Genomic DNA, 24,396 nt, shown 5'->3' with positions numbered 1-24,396 from the left:
AATTACACTCTGTCGGGTCACACCAAACTTTACAAGACTCTTTAAGAAAAGGTTTCACTTTACCAGACACGCAAGTTACAGAATAAAAACTCTATTTTTATTCTTTTTACTATGTGTGTTTGCAATAGCCTTCTGGAATGTTTGTTGAACTCCATGTTCATCAGATCAGGACTGTTCTGGTGACCTTGTGTTCCCCTTCGCCTGGAATTCGATAGGAGCTGAGGGATGATTGCCTACTCATGTGTAAATATGTACATGTGACCAGTGGTGTTCCTCGCTACTGTGCTGCCTCACTACTGTGCTGTGAGATACAGGAAGCTGGACTAGATGGGCCTATGGCCTGATCCAGTGGGGCTGTTCTTATGTTCTTAACTACAATTCCCAGGAAGCCTTGCAGGTCTCTTGTTATCTGGTGTGCTCCCTGGGGCATTTGGTGGGCTGCTGTGAGATACAGAAAGCTGGACTAGATGGGCCTATGGCCTGATCCAGTGGGGCTGTTCTTATGTTCTTATGCTCGTCACTGCACAGAGTAGGCCCTCAAGTGGTCCTTTACCCATGTTCAGTTGAATCCATCATGAGTCTTTTCCCACTGTTTGTTGAGATATCCGCTGAGTCACTTCATCGCTTGTAACTCCCTGGAAAACTAGGGGGGCACTTTAGCAATAAAAAGTGGTTGAGGCCACTCAGAAGCAATCTGATCCATGGCCCTGGCCATTTCCTCATTCCTTAAGTCAGCTAGAGCCACACTTGCATCACTAACCCTAGTGGATTTTGGTTTAAAAAGTTCTTCACAACTTTAGGGCCTGGGTATCAATCCTTGCCTCCTTCCGTATGAAATTGCCTGCGCCCTTAGATCAACTGTGGGGGTCTCCTATGTGTGCCATCAGCTTCTGAGGCTCTGCTGGAGGCAACAAGGGGGAAAGTCTTCTCTGTAGTGGCACCACAGTTATGGAACTCCTTCCCTGGAGAATTAAGATCTGAACCCTGCATGCTGGCTTTCTTGAAGGGGCTCAAGACTTCTTTGTTTCAGGTGACTCTCTTTACAGGGATTTAGCATTGGTTGCTGCTTTTGTTGTTATGTTTTGTATTTCAGATGGTATTTTTATGATTATTATTGTATTTGATTTTTCCTTGAGTCTCTTTTGTAAGAGAGAAAGGTGGGATATAGATATATTAAGTAAATAGACTGTCCGGGTGCATTTCCAACTCTGGGACTACAGAAGATAGGTGCCCAAACAACATGAAAATATAGCAAGCAATTTTGTTTCCTTAGTGGAGTGCCTCATCTGGTTAATTTTGCTTGTCAGTCTCCTGGTGTAGTTTTAAGAGGTGTGTTGGCAACCTTCAGTCTCGAAAGACTATGGTATCGCGCTCTGAATGGTGGTCCCAGCTTTTTAAGGAGCTTCTGTTGTATGACAGTAAAACCCAGTGTGATATCCTATTCTTGCTTCATTGTGTTGTCCTATTTTGAAGAGTTGTGCAACTGACTAGATCAATGGTTCTGAAACTGTAGGTCCAAGACCAAAAGAGTGGCTCATGACCCAATTTTGGGTGGGTCGTGAAACTGACAAGGCAGATTAGGCTATGTGCATCAAGGGTTAAACAAGCTGCTTCTTGGGGGGGGGGAGCATTGCTGCCCAATTACTATTATAGCCACACCCTTTGGCATCTATAAATCAGGCAGCAACCTCTAGGTCCCCTAAAAAGTTTGAGAACCATTGAATCAGATGGAGATTAGTTGTAATTTTAATTTATCACAGGAGTAGAGCTGGTTCTCTTATTCACCCCTCCTACTTTCAGGATATATCATGTTGAAAGGAGTCACATCATAAAAGCAAGGAAGGCTAGTAGCCAGCTTGATTGCCGCTTTGGCATGTGGGAGGTACAATAAATCTTTGCCTGATTTTTTTTTAAAACCACTTCTGCCCAATGTTGCGTATACACAACAGGGATCAAATGTGTACACTGTGGGCAGAAATAAGAACAGAAGAAGAACTCCACTGGATCAGGCCAAAGGCCCATCTAGTTCAGCTTCCTGTATCTCACAGTGACCCACCAAATGCTTCAAGGAACACACTAGACAACAGGCACAACCTGCGTCCTGGTGCCCTCCCCTGCATCTGGCAGTCAGAGGCAGCCTACCTCTACCTTGCACATACCTACCATGACTTGTAACCCACGATGATCTTTTCCTCCAGAAATTTGTCCAATCCCTTCTTAAAGGCATCTAGGCAAGATGCCGTCACTACTTCCTGTGGCAAGGAGTTCCACAGACTAATTACACGCTGGATAAAGAAATATTTTCTTTTGTGTTTCCTAACTTTCCTGACACTCCCAGCACAATGGGTTAATGCAGGTATTTATGTGCAGGAGGGTCACTAGGGAGAGGGAGCAAATATGGTAAGAAGAATAAATCACATTTGGGAACTCAGATGTACTCCTTGTTCTATAGGTGTTAGGTTGGCTTGGGTTGGTTTTGTTCAGCTTGCTCAGGGCATAGCCAGTTGCTCTGCATCTCTCACATTCATAAGCTGCATCCCAGGGGCCTGCAAATGTGGTACAGATGCATCGGAAATTGAAGTCTCACTTTCCCTTAGCAACCGAATGCATTTCTGAGCGGACCATGAACAGAGCTGAAGCATTACTGGTTCGCCAAATGAATAATGTCCTCATATTTGTCCAAGAGGCATTTTAGTCGCTTGCACATTTCTGCTGACAAATTGGTACTACTTCAGCATTCGGGACTTAAACCGTGGAGAGAATTATGGAGCAGTTTTACCAAGTGACAGTTTTGAAATAAATCTCTTTGCAGGGGAAGCCCGTGGGAACTCCAGATGCTGGTGCATTTTTCCGAGTGCTGGCAGAGCATGGTGTAGCTGCCTTCTTTACTGCACCAACTGCAATTAGAGCAATCCGTCAACAAGACCCTGAGGCTACTTTGGGGAAGCAGTACAACCTGACAAGGTGAGCTCGGGCTCTATCAAAAGCTTTGTTTGTTAACTATTAGAAATAATCCCCAAATTTATATAGTACCTTGTGTTCAGGTACCTTGTGTTTGTTGTTCAGTGTTCAACAAATGGGTAAATAACCTGGGTATGTCAACATACCTGTTTATGCCTTAAATCGCATGTAAGAAACCAAACCATTGCTTGTCCATTGAAGCTGTGTCTCAGGCTTCTGAGTTCCCTCCTCCACCTTCACTCACATGTGCTGTTTCTCCCCCTTTCATACAGGTTTGAGCAATCCGTAGTTTACTGTAATGTCCGCGTTTGTTTATGCAAACCAGGACACTGTTAGGCTGCCTCAAAACCGGAACCAGAGTTTGAAACGGATTTCTGGTTCCAGTTTGGTGACAAACTTACACAAACTTTCGGTTGCCTGATGACGTAGTGAACGGTGGCTTGCTCAAATCAGAAAGGAATTGGAGTAGGGAAGGAAAGTAGAGGAGTAGGTGAGACTGAGGTACAACCCCATTGCATTGGCTGTTACAAGCGGACTGATCCAATGTTGGTTTGTGAGCACTATGTGGCTCACTGGAAAATATCTAGTAAAATATTTTGGGGGTGGTGGCGAAGCTAGAGTGGGTGCAAAGCACTAAGTTTTGCAGGTGCCTGAATGCGCTGTGCAAGAGACCCCTCCCCCCCTGGAGCCATTGTGGGCAGTGGGAGCAAAATTGTGGGCGGTGGGAGGCATGCGCAGGGATGGCTCTGAAGGGGAGGGGTCACTTGCACGCTGTGGGGCGACTTCCTGTAAAACTTAGTACTTTGCACCACCTCTGGCTACGCCACTGTTTGGGGTGTGTGTGTTAATAAAGCTGCTGTTTGAAGCGTCAGCATTTTTAATTGCAAAATTCAGGAAAGCAGTTGTGTTAGCAGCAGAAACAACAAAGAACCCTGTGGCACTTCAAAGACAAACATCATTATCGTGGCATAAGTATTTGTAGCTGGAGTAGGCATCTGTTCAAAGTAGGCTCTTCCTAAATATTCATAATACAGTACATTTGGAAAGCTTTTAGATGTCATAGAATTTTTTTTAAATAATAATGATGGCTGCTCATTTTACCATGTACATAAGAACAGCCCCACTGGATCAGGCCATAGGCCCATCTAGTCCAGCTTCCTGTATCCCACAGCGGCCCACCAAATGCCCCAGGGAGCACACCAGACAACAAGAAGACATGCAAGGCCTCCTGGGAATTGTAGTTTAAGAACATAAGAACAGCCCCACTGGATCAGGCCATAGGCCCATCTAGTCCAGCTTCCTGTATCTCACAGCGGCCCACCAAATGCCCCAGGGAGCACACCAGATAACAAGAGACCTCATCCTGGTGCCCTCCCTTGCATCTGGCCTTCTGACATAGCCCATTTCTAAAATCAGGAGGTTGCACATACACATCATGGCTTGTACCCCGTAATGGATTTTTCCTCCAGAAACTTGTCCAATCCCTTTTTAACGGCGTCCAGCCCAGATGCCGTCACCACATCCTGTGGCAAGGAGTTCCACAGACCAACCACACACTGTGTAAAGAAGTATTTTCTCTTGTCTGTTCTAACTCTCCCAACACTCAATTTTAGTGGATGTCCCCTGGTTCTGGTGTTATGTGAGAGTGTAAAGAGCATCTCCCTATCCACTCTGTCCATCCCCTGCATAATTCTGTATGTCTCAATCATGTCCCCCCTCAGGCGTCTCTTTTCTAGACTGAAGAGGCCCAAACGCCGTAGCCTTTCCTCGTAAGGAAGGTGCCCCAGCCCCGTAATCATCTTAGTCGCTCTCTTTTGCACCTTTTCCATTTCCACTATGTCTTTTTTGAGATGCGGCGACCAGAACTGGACACAATACTCCAGGTATGGCCTTACCATAAATTTGTACAACGGCATTATAATATTATATATTATTATAATATTATAATGTTATAATGTTATAATATTATTATAATATTATAATGTAGTTAGAAAAGCTATTAAGATGGAAGTATAGACGAATAGAATTTTGCTTTCTCTTTCTAACACCTTTATAAGGCCTTTTGTCTTCCGCCTTGATGACTATATTTTTTTTAATTTAAGGAGTCCGTGGCATTCCCACTTTTGGAGTAGAGAGGAAAGTAAGGAATTGTATACCACTTGTATGAGCAATCGCACAACTATGAGAAGGTCTGCTCTGTATGTCTCTGCCTCTTTCTTTTATTTACTTTATTGGGGAGTAATGTTGGAAATAATCCTGTTTAACATAGGTTCCGAACATTGTTTGTCGCTGGTGAACGCTGTGATGTTGATACTTTGGAATGGTGCAAAAAAATCTTCAAAGTTCCAGTGTTGGATCACTGGTGGCAAACTGGTAAGATGAATGCTTTTTTTTTTTTGGAAAAACAAAAACAATTTCAATTCCTCCCTGACTGAAGTTTGTTTCTCAAACCAATTGACATGTGTGACTACTTAGATACTTGTGACATTCTCCTTGTGGACAGTTGGGATTCTATCCTCATTTGGGCATGAACGTCATAGTTGTGACATAACTTAAGGAGCAATCCTAACTGGCTGTTAGTCTGGCGCAAGTCCCTTGAGCCAGTTTGGTAGTGTCACAAACGTACCATAAAGCACATTCTCAGCTACTCCAGAGTTGGGGAGACCAGCGCAAGGGCATGCGCTGGCCTCCCTGCTCCAGATCCAGGGGGTTGGAAAGAGTGGGATGGGTGTGTTTTTGTGTTGGGGTAGGGTGGCCTGGGGAGGGGGATGGGACCAGCCTTGGGAACTTAGGCCAGATCCTAACCCCCAGCCCTGGCCCAGTTGGCCTTACATGGGCCTCTTGGATTTATGACAGCAATTTTGATCTGAATAGCCCCATTACTTGGGGTAAGGGAAAAATAGCCCCTTTCTCTGAGTTGCACCACAGCCACGTCTTAACCTGCACTGGATACAGAACAGGCCCCTTGGTCTGTCTGTTCCAGCACAGGTTAGAAGTGGGCTGTTATTCTCTTTCTGCTTTCCTTTGTAGTTACAGTCTTCAAAGTGCAGATGCTCTCATAGAAAGGAATAATTAGATATATTGGGGATCAACAGGGATTATTTAAATGAGCAACTTCTTTTTCTATAGGAAGAACAAAAGATTGTTATATCCTTCCTCCTGTTAGAATAGTGAGTGCCTTGGTGCAGCAGTTCTAGATGACAAAATGGAAGAAGGAACTGAACTGGAGGAGATAGTTACAGCTAAGAAAAGCCTGGCTTAGCAGCTTCAGGTGCTATAGGAAGGAAGCAAGCTTAACCCCTCCCTTTTCGGCCCCAAGGCCATGGTTGGGTGGGGGGGGGGGTTGCTCAGAAGAAAGAACACAGTTTCCCATAGTCATCCAATGAGGCCAACACAAGCCTTTCTGCAACAGGCTGGAGCCACAACTTTAAAAGCAAATGTAAAAGTGGTAAGTAAATGATTAAGGGCCCAATCCTATCTAACTTTCTAGTGCTTGAAATTAATCTAGCATTGAATCCACGGTCCTGTTCCCTGCCAGTCACTCTCTACTATGAGTTCTCTTTAAACACATTTTGTTTTGCAAACATTTTGTAAAATATTTGTTTGGTTGTTACCCCTTGTACATTTTCTTTTCTCCAAAGAGAAGCATCTTGGAAGGAAAGATGGGATGAGATTAGTGAGAGACAGAAGGCAGTTAGTCAGACTCTCCTTTAAAAAAAAAACAACACCTCTGATTTCTCCAGTCTTTATTTTTAGAACTGATAAAAATCTTCCTTGATTTTGGCATGTTACCTCCTGAGCCATTTGTTTAATGTGCAAATGACAGCATTTTTCTGATTTGTAGAGCTCTGCTGGTTGCAAGCCTATATCATTCCTGCCCAAGATCTCTTCATACTCATTGGCTCCTACTCCTTGTAATTCTGAGATTGGATTTAGAGAATCCATTTCAGCTCACTTACACTGGTGCTTTAAGTATGTAACAGGCGTTTTCTTCAATTCATCTAAACTAAGCTTTCTCTTGCTTCTGTTCTTTTTACTATCCTTTATGCAGTTCTTCTGATTGATGGGAAAGAAATTGCAAAGCAATGTTCAGACATGACACTCATCGCAAAGTTATTTTAGGATGCACTTGAAGGGAGGGCTTTAAAGTCTCATTTGCATAAGTGAGAGAAGCCGTGACAGCCACCGGTTTTATATATTTCTATGAAAATGTTAGGTTGCTGATGTCATTCCTGTTGCCTAGCAACAGCTTTTTCTAGTTCAGAGACTAGAGCCCTCATTAGGCTAAAGTGGATGGTTTTACTGATGATTTGAGAATAGGGAACTGAGCGTTAAGCTCCATGAATCTCTTTTATAGAAAGAATAATCCTGGGCAAGATTTCAGGCAACGATGATGAAGCTGGAGAAAGAGCAAGAAGCAGTTTATAGGACTCTAATCCCTGCTGTAGGTAATTTTTACCTAAATAAAACGGGGGCAATCTAATCGGTCTTGTCCATCCTTATAGCATCATGCAGACTAAAAGAGAAAATTGTTTCCACATATTCTGAGTTCCAAATGGTTAGACCAGTGGTTCCCAAACTGTGGGTCAGGACCCACTGGTGGGCTGCAGCCTGATTTGTGGTGGGTCACCAAAGGCTTTCATCTCTTTCTGTGGGTCTCAGCTTGCTCAGCCTTTACAATAGACATCAATTATTTATTTGCAGCATTCTTCCAGGTTAAACTATAATAAGGATCAGATTCAGTAGACCAGGGGATGGATGTTACAGGTGACACTGTAAGGCTAAAGGTGGCTGGCTTTGACTCCCTAGAAGCTGCTGTTTCATGGACTTCACCTCTACCCAGGCTCCTTTTGCTTAGGCCGTCTTCTACAGTACACATCTGGACACTTGCTCTAAGGGGCAAGCTAAGAAATTGTGCATGTGTGGCGCCCTAGTGAAAAATGCACAGGATCACCTTATAAAATTATGGATGATACACGTGTGCTTTTCTGTTAGAAGTTTTCCTAATATGAGTAAGGTGGAATGTGAGTGTTTTTCCCCACTGCTCGTATAGGAATTGGGCAGTTGCTCTTCATATAGCCTATAATCTGTGTACATGCAGTAGAATATTCTATAATGCATGCATGCATTTCCCAAGACAGGGAAGACTTCATATGTGTAGGGAAAGCTTCACATATGAAATGGCCCTTGGTGAGACACCCACAGGAGCATTCTTTGAATGAGTTGCTATTACTGCATGGTGATGAATCTTTTGCTGTGTTTAATCCACTTGTGGCAGTGGCAGTTATCAGTGGCGTAGCTAGGGGGGGTGCAAATCACGAAGTGTTGAAGGCGCCTGAACGCACCATGTAAGCGGCTGCTCCCCCTCCCCTTTGGAGCCATTCCAGGCCGCGGGAGCAAAATGGAGGGGTATGCTGGACCAAAAGCAGAGGGAGTGGCAAACACCTTTGTTTTGCTCCCACCACCTGGAATGGCTCAGAGGGGGAGGGGCTCTTTGTGCGGTGCGTTCAGGCGCGTTCCTTCTCAGTTTTCTTCCATTTTGTATTTTCCGTCTTCATATGTGGTAACAAGAAATTTACTTGTGAGTCCATGGAAAACTTTCACCTTTGACTAAAGACACTAACATCCTTGGCATGTTCACTCAGAAATAAGTCTTGCTGAGTTCTGTGGGGATTCCTCCCTTGTGTTTAGGGTTGCAGTTTTAACAACACTCACATTTTACTTAATTAGCACATTTTTTATTCCAAAACCTCTTATTTCATGTACAATGCATAAGAACATAAGAACAGCCCCACTGGATCAGGCCACAGGCCCATCTAGTCCAGCTTCCTGTATCTCACAGCGGCCCACCAAATGCCCCAGGGAGCACACCAGATAACAAGAGACCTCATCCTGGTGCCCTCCCCTGCATCTGGCATTCTGACATAACTCATTTCTAAAATCAGGAGGTTCCGCATACACATTATGGCTTGTACCCCATAATGGATTTTTCCTCCAGAAACTTGTCCAATCCCTTTTTAAAGGCGTCTAGGCTAGACGCCAGCACCACATCCTGTGGCAAGGAGTTCCACAGACTGACCATATGCTGAGTAAAGAAATATTTTCTTCTGTCTGTCCTAACCCGCCCAACACTCAATTTTAGTGGATGTCCCCTGGTTCTGGTATTATGTGAGAGTGTAAAGAGCATCTCCCTATCCACTCTGTCCATTCCCTGCATAATTTTGTATGTCTCAATCATTGTGAGATTGTGAATGCGCTCTCAAACACTTTATCCTCAACACTTCTGCTGTTTATCTCTCTCTGGGGATTCTTTCCCTGAAACACTGGCATGCTTTTGGGCTGTCTGCCCTGGTGTGAGCTGACGCCAGTCACCAGCCCCATTGAAAGCATTTATGTGCTTGTGCAATGTGTCTTCACTTTGGCTTGAATAATTTTCTCCAGTTTTTCCATGAAGCTTTTGGCACAATCCTTCAGTTTCCATAACCTGCTATAGTTAGCCTTAAATATGTTTAACTGAAATAAATACATGCTCGTCCTTTCTCTGCCTCCATCTCCCCTGCCTCTGCTGTGTCCTTTAAGTAGAAAAATTAGACAGTAAAGTTCTTGGGGAATGGATCTGCTCACTTACACCTTGTAAAGAGCTATACACATTACTCTGCATGTTAATATATGGTTTTTATTGTAACCATCATCATCCAGCCATAAGGAACCATTACACAAAGATGTGAATAACCCACTGAAAGTTGTCTGCTGGAACTAAATGTCGAAAACTAGTTTCGCAAATGATGCGCCCAACAGAATTAGGGCTCATAAACTGAGGTTGCTTCCTACAAGAGTTCCTGTGATTAAAAATTTTGCCTGTGTGTGTGTTAGTTAGGCTTCCATTGACCTTCCTGGAAGCCATAGTAGCAGATCAGAGAGCAGAGCTGGAGGATTGGACAAGTTTCTGGAGGAAAAATCCATTACAGGGTACAAGCCATGATGTGTATGCGCAACCTCCTGATTTAAGAAATGGGTTATGTCAGAATGCCAGGTGCAAGGGAGGGCACCAGGATGAGGTCTCTTGTTATCTGGTGTGCTCCCTGGGGCATTTGGTGGGCTGCTGTGAGATCCAGGAAGCTGGACTAGATGGGCCTATGGCCTGATCCAGTGGGGCTGCTCTTATGTTCTTAACTACAATTCCCAGGAAGCCTTGCAGGTCTTTTGTTATCTGGTGTGCTCCCTGGGGCATTTGGTGGGCCGCTGTGAGATACAGGAAACTGGACTAGATGGGCATATGGCCTGATCCAGTGGGGCTGTTCTTATGTTCTTAACTACAATTCCCAGGAGGCCTTGCAGGTCTTCTTGTTGTCTGGTGTGCTCCCTGGGGCATTTGGTGGGCCGCTGTGAGATACAGGAAGCTGGACTAGATGGGCCTATGGCCTGATCCAGTGGGGCTGTTCTTATGTTCTTAACTACAATTCCCAGGAGGCCTTGCAGGTCTTCTTGTTGTCTGGTGTGCTCCCTGGGGCATTTGGTGGGCCGCTGTGAGATACAGGAAGCTGGACTAGATGGGCCTATGGCCTGATCCAGTGGGGCTGTTCTTATGTTCTTAAACCACAATTCCCAGGAGGTCTTGCAGGTCTCTTGTTATCTGGTGTGCTCCCTGGGGCATTTGGTGGGCCGCTGTGAGATACAGGAAGCTGGACTAGATGGGCCTATGGCCTGATCCAGCGGGGCTGTTCTTATGTTCTTATGTTCTTAATGCTCGGGCTTGGTGAATGTTAAAAATAGTACATTTTGTATTGGAAATTAAAAGGAAGAGTATTCTGTAGTAGCTGTGTTGGGATGTGTTTGCTCAGGACTGGCCTTAGCAGCTTCGGGGCCCAGTTGGAAACATTTTGCAGGGCCCCAGGTTCACAGCCATCTGTAGAATCTTGGAGCCCAATCCTACATGTGTCTATTCAGAAGTAAGTCCCATTATAGTCAATGGGGCTTACTCCCAGGTAAGTATGGATAGGATTTCAGCCTTGGAGTTATAAATAAAATTTATTATAGATATTATATCCCTATGGTAGAATGGAAAGCAATCAAAATGTGCACTTAAAGTGCATGTGAGTTAATGGGCCAAGTGAATCAAAGCACATTTTAATATAAAAATTGCATACACGGAAGCCTACAAGTAAATAAACAAAATGTATAGGTTATCTTTGATAATTTAATACAGGTTGGCCTTCAGCATCCATGGGGTTCCATTCCTGGAACCCCTGTGTTTGCTGAAATCGATGGATAATGAAATCCACTGCCTGACCTGTGTTGAGACGTGGGGAGTTCGTGTGAGACTCAGAATGCCTTCTGGAACCTTTTCGAGAGTGCTCTCCCTGTACCTCAGAAAAACTTCTGGACGTGACTTCTAGTCATGCCCAGGACATCCTCTGTGGGCCCTCCAACACAGGTTCAGAACCCACAGGTGAAATCCATGGGTTCCAAACCTGCAGATTAGGAAGACCCACTCTAGTTACAAAACCACCTGTTTTAATGACTGTGAAATGATTTTTACCTTAGTGTGAGGCCTAATTGGGAGCAATTGGTCCAGCTGTATTCCCTGTGTTTACCACCTAGAGAATAACGTTTGCTTCTGAAAGGAAATGGAACAATAAGTATGGATAAGAATAGAACCTTAGTAAGTACTTAACTCAGCACAATAATTAATGTTGCTTCATGCATTTAAACCCTGGGGTCTTCACCAATTTCTTCAGTACCTTTTGATTATTAGCCTGTGACAAATCCTGCCAGATTTCCAAAGCATATAGCCCTGAATGTATGGATTTCATTGCTGTATTGCTTCCTTTGCTGACAGAATTGTTATTTAGCAGGAGTAGCTATTTTCCTTGTCGTGGGCTCTTCCTGTTTCTGTCAACTTCTTCGAATAACAATCCTGGCTGGTGAGCCCATGAGGTGTGCTGTCAACAGTGATGATGATGGAAGGAGCTTTGATATTTCTAGTCATGCTTGTACCAAGGTAGACTTCGCTTCTTTCCTTGTGAGTAAGAAGAAGGCAGGCACCCTTGGGGAAGATCCTGTCACTGGGGGTGGGTGGGTGGGTTGGCAGATTCACAGTGCAAGTTCTTCAGAATGATAGAGCTTTGTGTTCTCAGCCCTGAGAGAGGCTCTTGCAGAGCTCATGGCAAGGCACTACAAAAAACAGAAGGAGGAGTAACTTGGGTTTGTTCCTCATCCTCCTTGCCCCACCTCCATTCCCAGTTAATTGTGGGCTGCACGAGAGGAGTGCAAAGGGGATCCTACAAGAAGTTGCCTCTAACTGTGCTATTGCCGTGTCTGGCAAGGTTGCAGTTCAACACTCCCGACACTGGCAACACGCCAGAGATGGAGAAAAGGCAGAAGTCCTTCTGTGCAGGTCCTGACAATGGTGATTCTTCACAGATTTTTGATTTAGAAGGGAGATAAGATAGCTATCAGCAGGGCCAGGTTTTAGGAGTTGTGGGATCTAATTTGAAACTTTTTTGGGGGGGGGGGACCAAGCATTTTTTTTGCAGGGTCCCAGGGTGCAGGCATCACCTCCCCATTGCACGCCCCCTACTCTTGATGATGAGCGGCAAGCCTAAGGTTGATGGTACCTGGACCCAGAAGTAGGTTGGTGATGACATGATGATGTTGTCATGTCACTGTCAACTGCTTCCGGAGTGCCCCGATTTTGAGCCAGTTAGAGGCAGGGAAGGGTGGGAGGGCCCTCCAACCATGAAGCTCTGCCTGCCATGCCAACCTCACGCTGAGCAGGTGGTGCCCCAGGGCGTTTACCCCCCAACCGACTCCTGGGTATGCCAGTGGGTCCAACCAGTGCCTTCCTCTTCAGGTTCACATAGGCAGTTGTACTTCAGACGGGGAAGATGCAGAATTGTGTCCTTAATTACCATAGTGATTTCTCAGCGTCTGTAACGAATCCATTTTTATTTGTTATAAATATACACTCGTGTAAAAAAAGAGACGCAGGCACAGATTGCAACTAAGGGATTTGTACTTGTAATTTGGCAGATTTGTGCCAATTTGAGAAGTCTTAAAAACAACTATTTAAAAACACACACTTGGTGATTCAACAAAAGGGAGCTTCCCGATTAGAGGAAGCTGAAAGAACAATATCTCTTAAATATTGGAGTCAGAATGAGGTGTTGGCTTTTTCACCTAAAATGAAACACATCCTCCAATTTTTCTCTGTATTGGAGTAGGAGCTGTTTGGGAAAGTCCGTACCCACCCATGCGACCTAAACTTCTGTGCAAGTTCTTACATTTATTTGGTCACCTGATCTACTTTATATCCAACGTAGACTCTGCAGAAACCTGCTGTGCTGTTATAAATTCATGCTTAACTACAGTACGTTCATTTTACACGTTTAGAGAAATCCCACCAGGAAGATGTAGCTCAAATTCCCCAGAACTAAAAGTCTGAGCTTTTGTTCTTATTGGTTTTATGGAAACCAGGGAATGATGTCATGGTGCTTTCATGTTTTGTACTATTTTTAAAATATACTTTCCCATTTTTTTTTATTTCGCCATCCCTCCTATTTTCTAATTCTGTCAATAAAGCTCTGTACGGTCTTTGCTTTCCCCGTGCCTTTAGGTTTCACCTCCTTTCCCTCTCTTGTCACTGTTTGTTTCATTCTTTAGCTTTAATTCATTCATCTCCTTTGATCGTTCAAACAGTCTGGAAAGTTTCTAGTTTCCTCAGCGCAGCCCTTTCCCACTTGAGCTCTTGAAGCTGTGGGGCATGAGTGACTTCTGCTGCTCATATCTCTTCTGTGCAAAGCTGTGACTACCCATTACCCTCTGGACAGCTCTTCATATCATACAGCTGCCTCCAGTATAGTTTGCCTAAAGCAAGGATTTGTTCTGGATTTCCAGCTTGTCCTTGGTTCGTGCTGAAGGTTCTTTACTTCTGAAATGGGAAAATTGTGATATTCCTAGAATAGGCCATATATATGGTCTAGTTTCTGAAGTCCCATCATCTCATCTGGTAGGGGTGGGCAAAAACTTGGAACGCCCTGAATTTCTATGTTGTAAAATTTGAAAGTCATCAACATATGGGGATGGTAAGTGCCTCCCTTCTAAATTTCACAGCATTGGAGTCTGCAGATTTTGGCTAGCCACTTTGGTGAATGTGAATAATGGAGAATACATCTAATTTTTTTTTTTTTTTTAATCCCACCTGGTTTATTCTCCCTCCAAAATTCAAAAGGAATACCAGATCATTTACTTGTTCTATAAACTGTAAACCCATTAAAGACCTTTCTAAAGTTCTCACTAGTAGCTTTACAGATTTAAGTGGAATCACATTTCCCCCCACTTTGTACTGACCCCTAGAGAAATCTCTCAACAGGAGTCAACACAATCTAGTAACCCCAACACTTATCAAGAAAGCGGCATACTATTGGTCCATTGCTTGCTTTGTAGTTGTATTTTTAAGTCAAGTGGACTTGGTAGTGCAGTTCATGCACTTTCCTGACCAGATGCGTGCTTCAGATGTAATTCCACATGACTGGGCTGGATGAGTTTTCTTGAGATGCTGTACCTGCAGTTTAATGAGAAATCCTTTTAAATAGGACAACATCTGAGGGGCTACCTGTAGTCATATATCATATACTGTGCAGTTGTCTCCTTATCTGGACTGTACAGCCAAAAGCAACTGCTGAAGCTATTGCTTCTTTCTTTCCATAGTTGCACTGATACATTTGGGTATCTGGTTGATGTGGAAAAGACAGTACTTCTTAGCTGTGTGGTACATTCCGTTAGAGATTCTTGAGTATTCTCATTTTTGCTTGTTATAATTATAGTTCATCTGAAGCCTGTCCCTGTTCTGTTGCTTACACGGACATTTTCTTATAATATGGGGCTCATAGCCAATTGTTTTATTATTTAATAGTAAGACACTAACCACAGATCTTCTGGCACTTTCCCCTTCTTGTGTTACAGAAACAGGATCCCCAATATCAGCTTCCTGTGTTGGCTTGGGTAACTCTTTAACTCCTCCACCAGGACAGACAGGAAGATTAGTGCCCGGATACAATGGTAAAGTTGCAGTATATATGCAAGTGTGATATAGTTATTTGATTTGGTTTTTACCCCATCTTTTTCCCCAAAGGGCACTCAAGATGGTATAAGACTGGTTCAACCTCTTTAAAAAACTCTTGAGTCCTCGCAGCATGAAACAAGATGACTGTATGTAAATCTGAGATTCTTCTGTGTTTGTTGACTGAGAACCCAAATCCAACCTTGATCTGGTTTACCTGGCAGCCTTAACATTCCTGCTCTTTAGCAAAAATTCTCAGATGACTGAAAGCATCTGAGTGGTCCTTGCCAAAAATTTTATTTTTCCTCTTCCGGTCCAGCTTAGAAATTATATTTGGATAATTCCCTAAAGATGTATTGACTGGTTGGTGGCAGCCTGGTTGGTGGTTCAGTTTATGCTTGACACTCACTCAAATTTCCCCACCAAGGACACCCAAACCTTCATAGTCTGTCCACACATGGGTCAACAGTTCATGCGGGAAAAGCTCAAGAGAGCAGTAGATTATGGATTGAATGGGGAGAGGAGCTTGCCTGCACACTAGAGAGAGGAAGGAAGCAGGAGTTCTCCCCTACCACCACCCCAAGATCTCTCTCTTGATCCATCACAGACAGCTCAGAACCCATCAGCGTATATATGAAATTATGATTTCTTGTCTCAGCGTCCATCACACTTACTTACATTGAAGTGCATCTGCTATTTTGTTGCCCTTCCACAAGAGGGTCTCAAAAGGAAGTGGAATGTCTCTGTTCCTAGAAGAGGGAGAAGGCAAGGAATACACTTCAGAGGGAGCCCTCTTAGGTAAGGAGGGAGCCCTGGAGGAGGTGAAAGCTTTGTCAGCTGGCACACTGGTATAACCAGCACCTACTATTCCTCATGCTTGCATGGCTTTTACTGTATTCTGAACAGCCTATGATAGCAACTTTACACTGTGTGTGTAATTTTGGATACTGTGTTTGATGTTTGTGCATTTAAATAGCACTTCCGTGTTTTTACAGAGCGTAAAAATGCTGCTGGCTGTCCAGTGACAGTGACCTCCACAAATTTGTTTTTATGGACCAAAGTGCCCGTTGAGCTTGGCAGGTGTATAACCGTTCATAATTTAAGCTTGAGGGGTGCTTGCTTTTATCAAGACTGAAGTCTTCTGCAGAAGCCGATCTTTGAAAGGAATGTTTAAGCACATAATCTTTCATGTGCAGCATTTTTTTCGCCCCATTTTAGCTGCAGGAAATGTAGGCTTTGAATCTGCCTAAGGCGTGAAAGGCTGTAGCTGCTGCTGCTGGTCTCCAAGACAGCTGAAGGTGAAACGGAACATGTGTAGTCATAAGATTAGGAATGCCACAGTATCTTCCTAGCTCGGAACAATGGTTTGCGCTAGAATATTCAGGGATTAAAGTTGTTCTTGAAACCTATTTAGAAGCACTTTAAGGTCATGTCACTTGCATGGGAAATGCTCAGTTCGTGGGGAGAATAGACTGTTCTATAAAATAAAGAAGCCTGGGGAAAAAGTGAACGCCGTACGGCTCTGTTTTGCCCCCTCCCACTGGGAATGGCTCAGAAGGGAGGGGCCGCTCGCCCACCTCCCTGTCAGGCTGAGTGCTCCACCCCCTCCAGCTACGCCACTGCAACGTTCTTCTTTTTTCTCATGGTGACCGGACTGATTATTATGAGGAAAAGTCACAGTAAAAATTTTGAGAAAATCCTTCGGTTGTGTTGAGACACACAACTGGGAATGGTTGCAAACAAAATTCTAGCCTGTCTCCTTCAGTGCCCTCTGGCAGATAATGAGTGGCTGGTCTTCATCCCCAGTTGGTCACTTGTTGCTTGAGAAGCTGTTCGGCACTGATGGGGTTGGCTGACCGCTTGCTCCCCCAGTGCCTTTGTCCCACCTCTCTTTCTGCTGCAAACAAACCTTGAGTTTTGTTGTTTGGCAGCTGAGCGAGAAGAATGGGGAAGGGGCTGGCGGTGGAGTGAGATAGGACTGCAGCAGCTGTGTCCATCCTTAGTTCTTCAGAGCTTTTAAAGAGATAGGCACAATCTCCAAAGAACCGGTTTAATGAATTGCCAGTACAATTCACAAGTGATGTTGTTGGCAACCTTCAGTCTCGAAAGACTATGGTATCGCGCTCTGAAAGGTGGTTCTGGAGCAGTGTCTAGTGTGGCTGAAAAGGCCAATTCACAAGTGATGCTGTTTAGTTATCTGTGCTTGTTTCATAATGTGTTTAGTTCAGCTGCTGTTTAGTTATCTGTGCTTGTTCCATAATGGCTTTTGTTAATTCTTGCATCACCATACAAACTCTAAAACATTCTCTCTTGGGAGTATCCAATTTAATGTCGCCCTCTCAAGGTAATTTACATTCCAGTCTTGTCTGGTGGTCCTCTGGATCTGAATCTTCAACCTAAAACTCATTTTCAATCTGGTCTGCAAACAAGAGCCCTAAGCTGATCTACTGGCACACTGGAGGTGTTTGTAATTGCTTTGTTCAGTTGTGTTTGCCATCGCGATTAAGCTTGGAGTTCTCCTCCACTTTCCGAAGCGCTAATTAACAGTTGAGAAATGAACTTTGTATTTGTGACCTCTTGTTCTGCACTTTGTCGTTGCAGTGATGATTCTGGATGACAACAAGCAACCTGTCAAAGCCAAGACTTTAGGAAATATTGTGGTCAAGTAAGCAACCCAAAGCTTTCCAAGGCGTTTTTTAAATCCCTTAGAAAGCACTTTGTGTATATTTTATCAGACAAATACATAATTAATGGCTAAAGTAATGGAGCTGAATGAGGGTCAGTCCCATAAAAATGGGGTGAGCATATATGAAGTGCAAATAGAGTAATTTATGCTGACTACACCTGCATCTCTGTTTGCGCTAATGCAGGAGATTCAGAACTCCTAGTAGAAGAGTTGAGACAGGCTTATTGTGAAAGATGAAGCTTCCTTTCTTTTGCTCTGTGTCGTGATGGGAAGTGTTCTGATCTGCTGGCTTTCTGCCACATATGGTGACATGCTTGTTTTATTGAGGATATTGCAAAAGCTGCCTGCTGCTTCGTTTGATGTTGTACAGTGTTTGCAGCTGCTCCACTGGAGAACACTTGAAAGCTGGTCTTCAAGGAAATTCCACCTGGGGCTTAATTGGAAGTGAAAGTACAGGTTTCTGCCCTGAAAGATACTGTTGCGGGGAGGGAGAACGGGTTTTGATAGGCAAGGGAGATCTCTAATTGTAAACAGTTACGTATTAAGAAATGATCTCATTTAATGGTATTGCGGTCCAGTGGTGTTGCATGTTCGGGGGGGTGCGAAGGGTGTGGGCCACACTGGGTTATGTGCAAACGAGGTGACCCCACTACTGGCAAAACATTTTAAAATCTCGGTATTTTTGAACGATGCCATTGTGTTATATACCATTTAATGTAGAATGCAATGAAACAATCCACGTTGAAAGATCTCTATTATATCAAAAGTTATAGCCAAAAAAATAAGTGGGAAAAGGCTGATGATGCATCACCACGCCCACCACCTGGGCTACTGCATGGGAGGAGGTCCATCAAGGGGATGACGCACTGGCTTCTTGCACTGGGTGATGTTAACCGTAGTGACTCCACTGTTGGGGTCCTTTCTGATGATACCAGTTCTGTAACATCCACTTGGGGACCTCATAAGTTGTTTTGTCACCATATTCTGTTTAATTTTGTATTCTTGAGAGGGTCTCAGGATTTTCTGGTTTAATACTTGCTTCTTCAAGAGTCTGCGGACTGGGCCAGATTTCTCTAGGATAATCTCATGAGAATGAAGCAAGAGAGAGGTCTAGTATTCTGTCCCTGTCTCTCTTGAAAAAAATCAGCATGGATGCTTAATTCTGAGTCTCTTAATACACCCCAACTGTTACCCTGCACATGCCTGATCTCATCTGATCTCGGAAGCTAAGCAGGGTCAGGCCTGGTTAGTACTTGTATGGGAGAACGCCTGGGAATACTGGGTGATGTAGGCTTATACCATAGTCTTTCGAGACTGAAGGTTGCCAACCATTCCTAACAAAGGCTGAAGGAACCAGACTATTATTCATTCAGGTAATTTGATAGCATTTGATAAGGAACTTTTTTCTCCAGCCTGGTGAGTTCATGAGAACAAGCAGTACATTTTAAAGAATAACATTCCACCGAGCATCAGGACCTGCTTAGCATCTTTTGTGCAACACGCGCACTTGACTGAATTTCTCTTTCTCTGCTTTCCATCCTCTTTTCAGTTTCTGCTGCTTCTGCTTAGGAGCTCACTAAACTTCTGCTACCATAACCCATGCCATTGGTGTGTTCTGGCTGATCTACAGGTAATCAACGCTATCCACTTAGTGATTATCTTTTGCTCAGCAGATTACTATTCTTAGACTTGCCTCTTTTCTGCATTCACGCTACTAATTGCCAGCAATGTAGACCCAACTAATGCTCTGACACATTAGTGCTTTGGTACAAGTTGGTAGAACAGAGCTAAATCAGAAACTAGCCATTTGTGGATCTTTTGCATGGTTTTCTTTTTGACCCAAATGTTAATTAAGCATATACATTGTAACATTCAATAACCAGTGGCATAGCTAGAAGGGGTAAAAGAACTAAATTTTGCAGGGAGCCTCACTGCAGTGTGCAAGAAGCCTCTCCACTTGCTCCAAAGGGGTGGGGGAGGAACCACTTGCACGCTGCATTGAGGCTTCCTGCAAAACTTAGTGCTTTGCACCCCCTTGAGCTATGCCACTGCAAGTAGTAGTGTGTGGGGGTGCCTGTATTGTGTACTCAAATTAAGAAACCACTGTTGATGAGTTGCACCCTGAAATTTGCAATCATGGAGAAAGTGGTTGCTGTCACCATTCATAAAATATTTTGATCGCTTGTTGAGTGCCTCTCTGAGTGAAGGTGAAGTGTGTGTGTGTGTGTGTGTGTGTGTGTGTGTGTGTGTGTGTTTTGCCAGATTCCCAGTCCAGGCTTCACTTAGAGCAGGGGTCTCTAAACTTTTCGGCTGAAGGCATAAAATATCTGGCACAGTGTCAAGGGCCAGAAAAAAAAGATTAAATATAAAATTCAAATAAATACGAGATTCAAGAGAGAACTTAGATGAATGAATACATGAGCTCAAATGTCCAGGATTTCTCTAAGCACCAACACAGTCCAACTTAAATGGACCCCCAGTCCCCCACCCCACAAGCACAACTCTGGTTGTGTTTGGTCAACTGGGCCAGAGGCTCTCAGGGGGATCAGCGGCTAGCCGTGGGCCAGATAGAGGCTTGTCACAGGTTGTATCTGGCCCCTAGGCTGGTGTTTGGAGACCCCTGACTTACAGAATTATGCCCACTTTAAGCTCCCCTTCTTTCCCCGACAATGGCCCTGTTTCTGCCCTGCAGCACTGCTGGACCCCACCACCAGGCTAGTTCGCCCTGCAGAGCTCCTCCTTCCTCCTCTCTCCTGCCAGCAGCTCCTCCTGCCACTACAGCAGTACCTTGGTCTGCAACAGGACTTGGGCATGGCAGCCACACACCAATCTCCAGTGTCTCCAGCAGTCTGTTGCAGCAGTCTCCTAAGTCCATTCACCCATCAGTCCATCAGCAGTTCCAGTAGTCCATTAGCCCTTAGTTCCTCAGTCCATTAATCCAGCCTCCTTCCCCAAGCTTTTCTCCTCCTCCTACCCATACCAAACTCTCCCTTCATCAGGTGCTTTTATGCCTGAGGGCCCTATTGCGTTCCAAGTGGCTGCAGCTTTGCAGCTCACTCCCTGCTGAATGCCCAGCCCTTAACCCTTAGAAGGGCCATTGCTGACACCACATCCTGTCTCCTGGAGGGATCTTGCGCATTTCCATTACAGTGTGTTTATGTATGTGAAATAAATATGGGCCTTTTCATTTGCTTATCAAACACAACTGGCAGCGTCTGTGTGCAGTAGGTTTTTTTTTTTCCAAACTTGCATAACATCAAAACAAGGCACTTGAATTGTATTCCGCAAGATTGTTGAATGTCGCACATATTTAATTCAAAAAATTATCATTTCTGTGTAATTCCTCCCCCCCCCCACTACTTCAGTACACACCTGTCTAGTTAGCATTTTGATATGAGGCATATTCAAGTAAGAACACATTCTGGTCATTTTTAATGTTTTAATCATGTTTTTAAAAAATTCTGGAGATGCTGCAGAACACCAATAAGATTTTTGAAAAACCTGGAGATTCCCACAGTTTCTCGATAAGTACAGTGTGATTTCAGTGCTGACTGAAATCCAGTCTCGAAATCCACCGGCATATTCTGTGATTACGTGAAAGGCTTTGAAAAGTTGAATTTGAAAAGCCTCAAGAAGAAATGGGGAGTTATTCATAGATAGAACATGAAAGTGGATGGAGGGAACATCATGGGGAAAAGTCTACCTTTATCACTCAATATTACAGATTTTGGGTCAAATCTATCCAACTCTCCAGTGCAGCTGTGCCAATGGGGCATGTATTGCATTCTGTGGTAGGAGGGAGTCACAGAGGCCTCTTCCAGTTAAGGGAATATTTATTCCCTTTCCTCAGAGCTGCATTGCGACTGCACCAGCACTGGAAAGTTAGACAGGATTGGGTCCTGAGGCTGCAATCCTGTCCACACTTTCTTGGAAGTAAGCTCCATTAACTTTAATGGAATTTACTTCTGAGTAGACAGGCACAGGCTTGGGCTGTAAGCTTCCCTTGTGGTATGCCAGGTGATTGCAAAATGTTTTTATATACAAAATGTCCTGATAGATTCTTGCATATCGATTCCTGTAGCACGTCCTCTCCTGCAAATCACCAGATGGGTTTCACTTAACAACCTTTTTGTATTATTGCTTTACATATAAAACCTGTTTTTAATTTTTGGAATCCGTAGTGGGGAAACGGCCAATGAGGTGGTGTGTTTGTGTGTCCTGAGATGTGATGGTTTTTCTTGTTTAATGGTTGAACTGAAAAAAGCAAAGAAGAAGAAAATAAAACTCTAGGGGGAATCGTTAGTGACTCTGTCATGGGGAATTGTCCTTCCTCTCTGTCACAAGGACTTTCTAGACAGTTAAATAAATTAAAGGTGCAACTGTGTTATCAGTTATGAATTACTATCCTGTTAGTACTATGAAAGCCTACAAGGTAACTTCCATTTCCTGGAGGTTTCATTTAACATAAACGTGTATTGAAATGGGGTTATGCAATGTTATACTCCACTTTGTTTGGGACTGGCCTTTGTACCCATAGAAATGGGCTATGTCAGAAGGCCAGATGCAAGGGAGGGCACCAGGATGAGGTCTCTTGTTATCTTGTGTGCTCCCTGGGGCATTTGGTGGGCCGCTGTGAGATACAGGAAGCTGGACTAGATGGGCCTATGGCCTGATCCAGTGGGGCTGTTCTTATGTCCTTATGTACCTGCTTCAGGGAGGTACTCCAAACCAAGAATCAATGCAGCTATGGAACCTTTGTTATCCTTCAGCAAATCAGAACCATGGAAACTAAAGTCATACTTCAAAACTGCATTTTTTTTTTCTCCTGGAACTCAAAGCAAGAGGTTGTGGGTAGTTGTGCTGTAATGAACTAAGGAATTGTGAGGTGAAGAAGCCTGGCTGCAGTTGGCTGCGGTGTCATGGAATGTTCACAAACATTGTAACTGCTCAGGAAATGAAACTTTTTTGGCAGTGTTCACAGCCTCTTTGAAGGATGGTAAAAGAAATGGTTAGGTTAAGATTAAAACTTCACAAGCACACTAGGGACAGGATAAGTTGTCCGGCTGAGAACTGAAGCTAAAGAAGTCAAGGGGCAAGGTGGCCAGAGATTGGGTGGTTTGAGGCTGATGGAGGGTGGTATGGTATCTGAGGTGTAACTGGCGTTGAGCCTGAGGGGCATCTGCCCCAGGCGCAACACTGGGGGGGCACAATGTGTAAGGCAGTCATTCCCAGGTTCTCCCTGAATGAGGAGGTGCTGGTGACGTTGAGCTCCCCCCATTGCTTCTCCTGTGGAGGCTCCCCTGTGGGCAGGGGGCATGGAGCCACCAGTGCCTCCTCCTCTTCCTTCAGGGAGAAGCCAGAAGTGACATCACAATGTTTTGTGACATCACGCCGAGGGTGCCAGCTAGTTACACCTCTGTATGGTATGCAGTGGAATTTGGAACAAAGGCCTCAGTAATAGGGAGAAGATGTAATCTAGGGATGTAGTTGGGGAGAGGACCTAACTATGAGAAGGATGAGAGAAGTGTGGGAAAACTCCATAGTACCAAGGCACGCAATTCAGTATGCTGTTCAGAGAGAGTTCTGAGCCGGCAGGGAAGTCAGTGATGTGGTAAAGCAGGTTTAGAAAGCTGGGCAGTAGGAGAGCACAGTGGCCTAGAAGTAAAGAACTGAGAACATCAGAATTGATGGAGACTTTCAGTGTAATTTGGGCCAGGATGGAACAAGAAGAAAGGGAGCCATTGTAAAACAGTCCAGAGACAAGGAAGTGTGGACAATGGACAGGAAGGAGCAGATTGGAAAGGAAGACTCGGAGCTGTGAGACTGTGGCCCAAGCAGCTAAGGAAATGTGGGCCAGTTTAAGTTTTGAACATGTGGTGGCATTCCTGGTTAGAAGCAGGGATTGCCACCACATATGTTGGTTCTCCATTTTGCATTAGCTACGGACATTGTGAATGTGGAAAGAGCAATGAAAACAGAAATGTCCCTGCGTTTTGGAAGGGAATTAGATTTAAGGCAAAGTAGTGACGTGGCCCAAAGAGAATTCTTAGGCAGTCCCACCAGCAGTTGTTTAACCTGATCACTTTCCCCCTGTGTGTGATGCCTGTTCCTCTCCATTCATTCAACCTCCCACTGCAGCAATGTTGGGTGTAGCTCTCCCTACTGGTTCTAACCTCGAACGGCTTTTAGAAGTAGGTTGGAAGATCTGAGCCTTGTTCTTTGTACTGGCCAGTGCCATGCTGAAATTGCACATTGCCGCCTCCTCCTCTTCTGCTTTTGGTTCGTGGAGGGGAGGGGGATGCCCCATGTGGGAGCAGCTGGAGTTTGCCTTTGTCAAAGACAAAAGTGTTAGAATTTACTATCACAAAGTGCCATTTTCTAAAGTCATAAGCGGTACTGGTGTTGCGGAGGAAAGTTTGAGGAATACTGATGCGCTATCTGAGACAGATCAGTCTGGGCAGTTTCGTAGACAGTCCTTTGATTTATGGCTGTGCCTTAACAGCAAGAGAGAAAGTCAATTCAAGGTGAGCATTTCTACACTTTTTTCTGAGATAGATTGGAGTCTGTCTGACTCTTTCTACCCCAAAGAGAATTAAGCTAAAGCTTCTTCACTGACTACTCACCTGAGGGAGTTTGGCTATCCCTTTTCACACATGGAATTGTAAACTCTGTCTAAAATTTACTCGTA

General features: G+C 44.3%; 1 protein-coding gene across 3 annotated transcripts in view; it reads left to right on the top strand.

The window, feature by feature from the left end:
- ACSS3 (acyl-CoA synthetase short chain family member 3) overlaps nt 1-24,396 on the top strand; it is an 87,053-nt gene that overhangs the window by 55,990 nt on the left and 6,667 nt on the right. For 2 of the 3 annotated variants that reach the window (XM_066634070.1, XM_066634068.1), the window contains exons 8-11: nt 2,813-2,964; nt 5,231-5,334; nt 14,926-15,021; nt 17,624-17,687. In XM_066634070.1, the coding sequence (XP_066490167.1) occupies nt 2,813-2,964; nt 5,231-5,334; nt 14,926-15,021; nt 17,624-17,687 (416 nt within the window). The remainder of the gene's footprint in view (nt 1-2,812; nt 2,965-5,230; nt 5,335-14,925; nt 15,022-17,623; nt 17,688-24,396) is intronic. The other variant, XM_066634069.1, reaches the window with a different exon arrangement.

Source organism: Tiliqua scincoides, chromosome 7 (genome assembly GCF_035046505.1).
Source record: "Tiliqua scincoides isolate rTilSci1 chromosome 7, rTilSci1.hap2, whole genome shotgun sequence".
Classification (NCBI taxonomy): Eukaryota; Metazoa; Chordata; class Lepidosauria; order Squamata; family Scincidae; genus Tiliqua; species Tiliqua scincoides.
The sequence above is the reverse complement of the archived record's forward strand: the minus strand, read 5'-3'. Positions and strand labels throughout refer to the sequence as shown.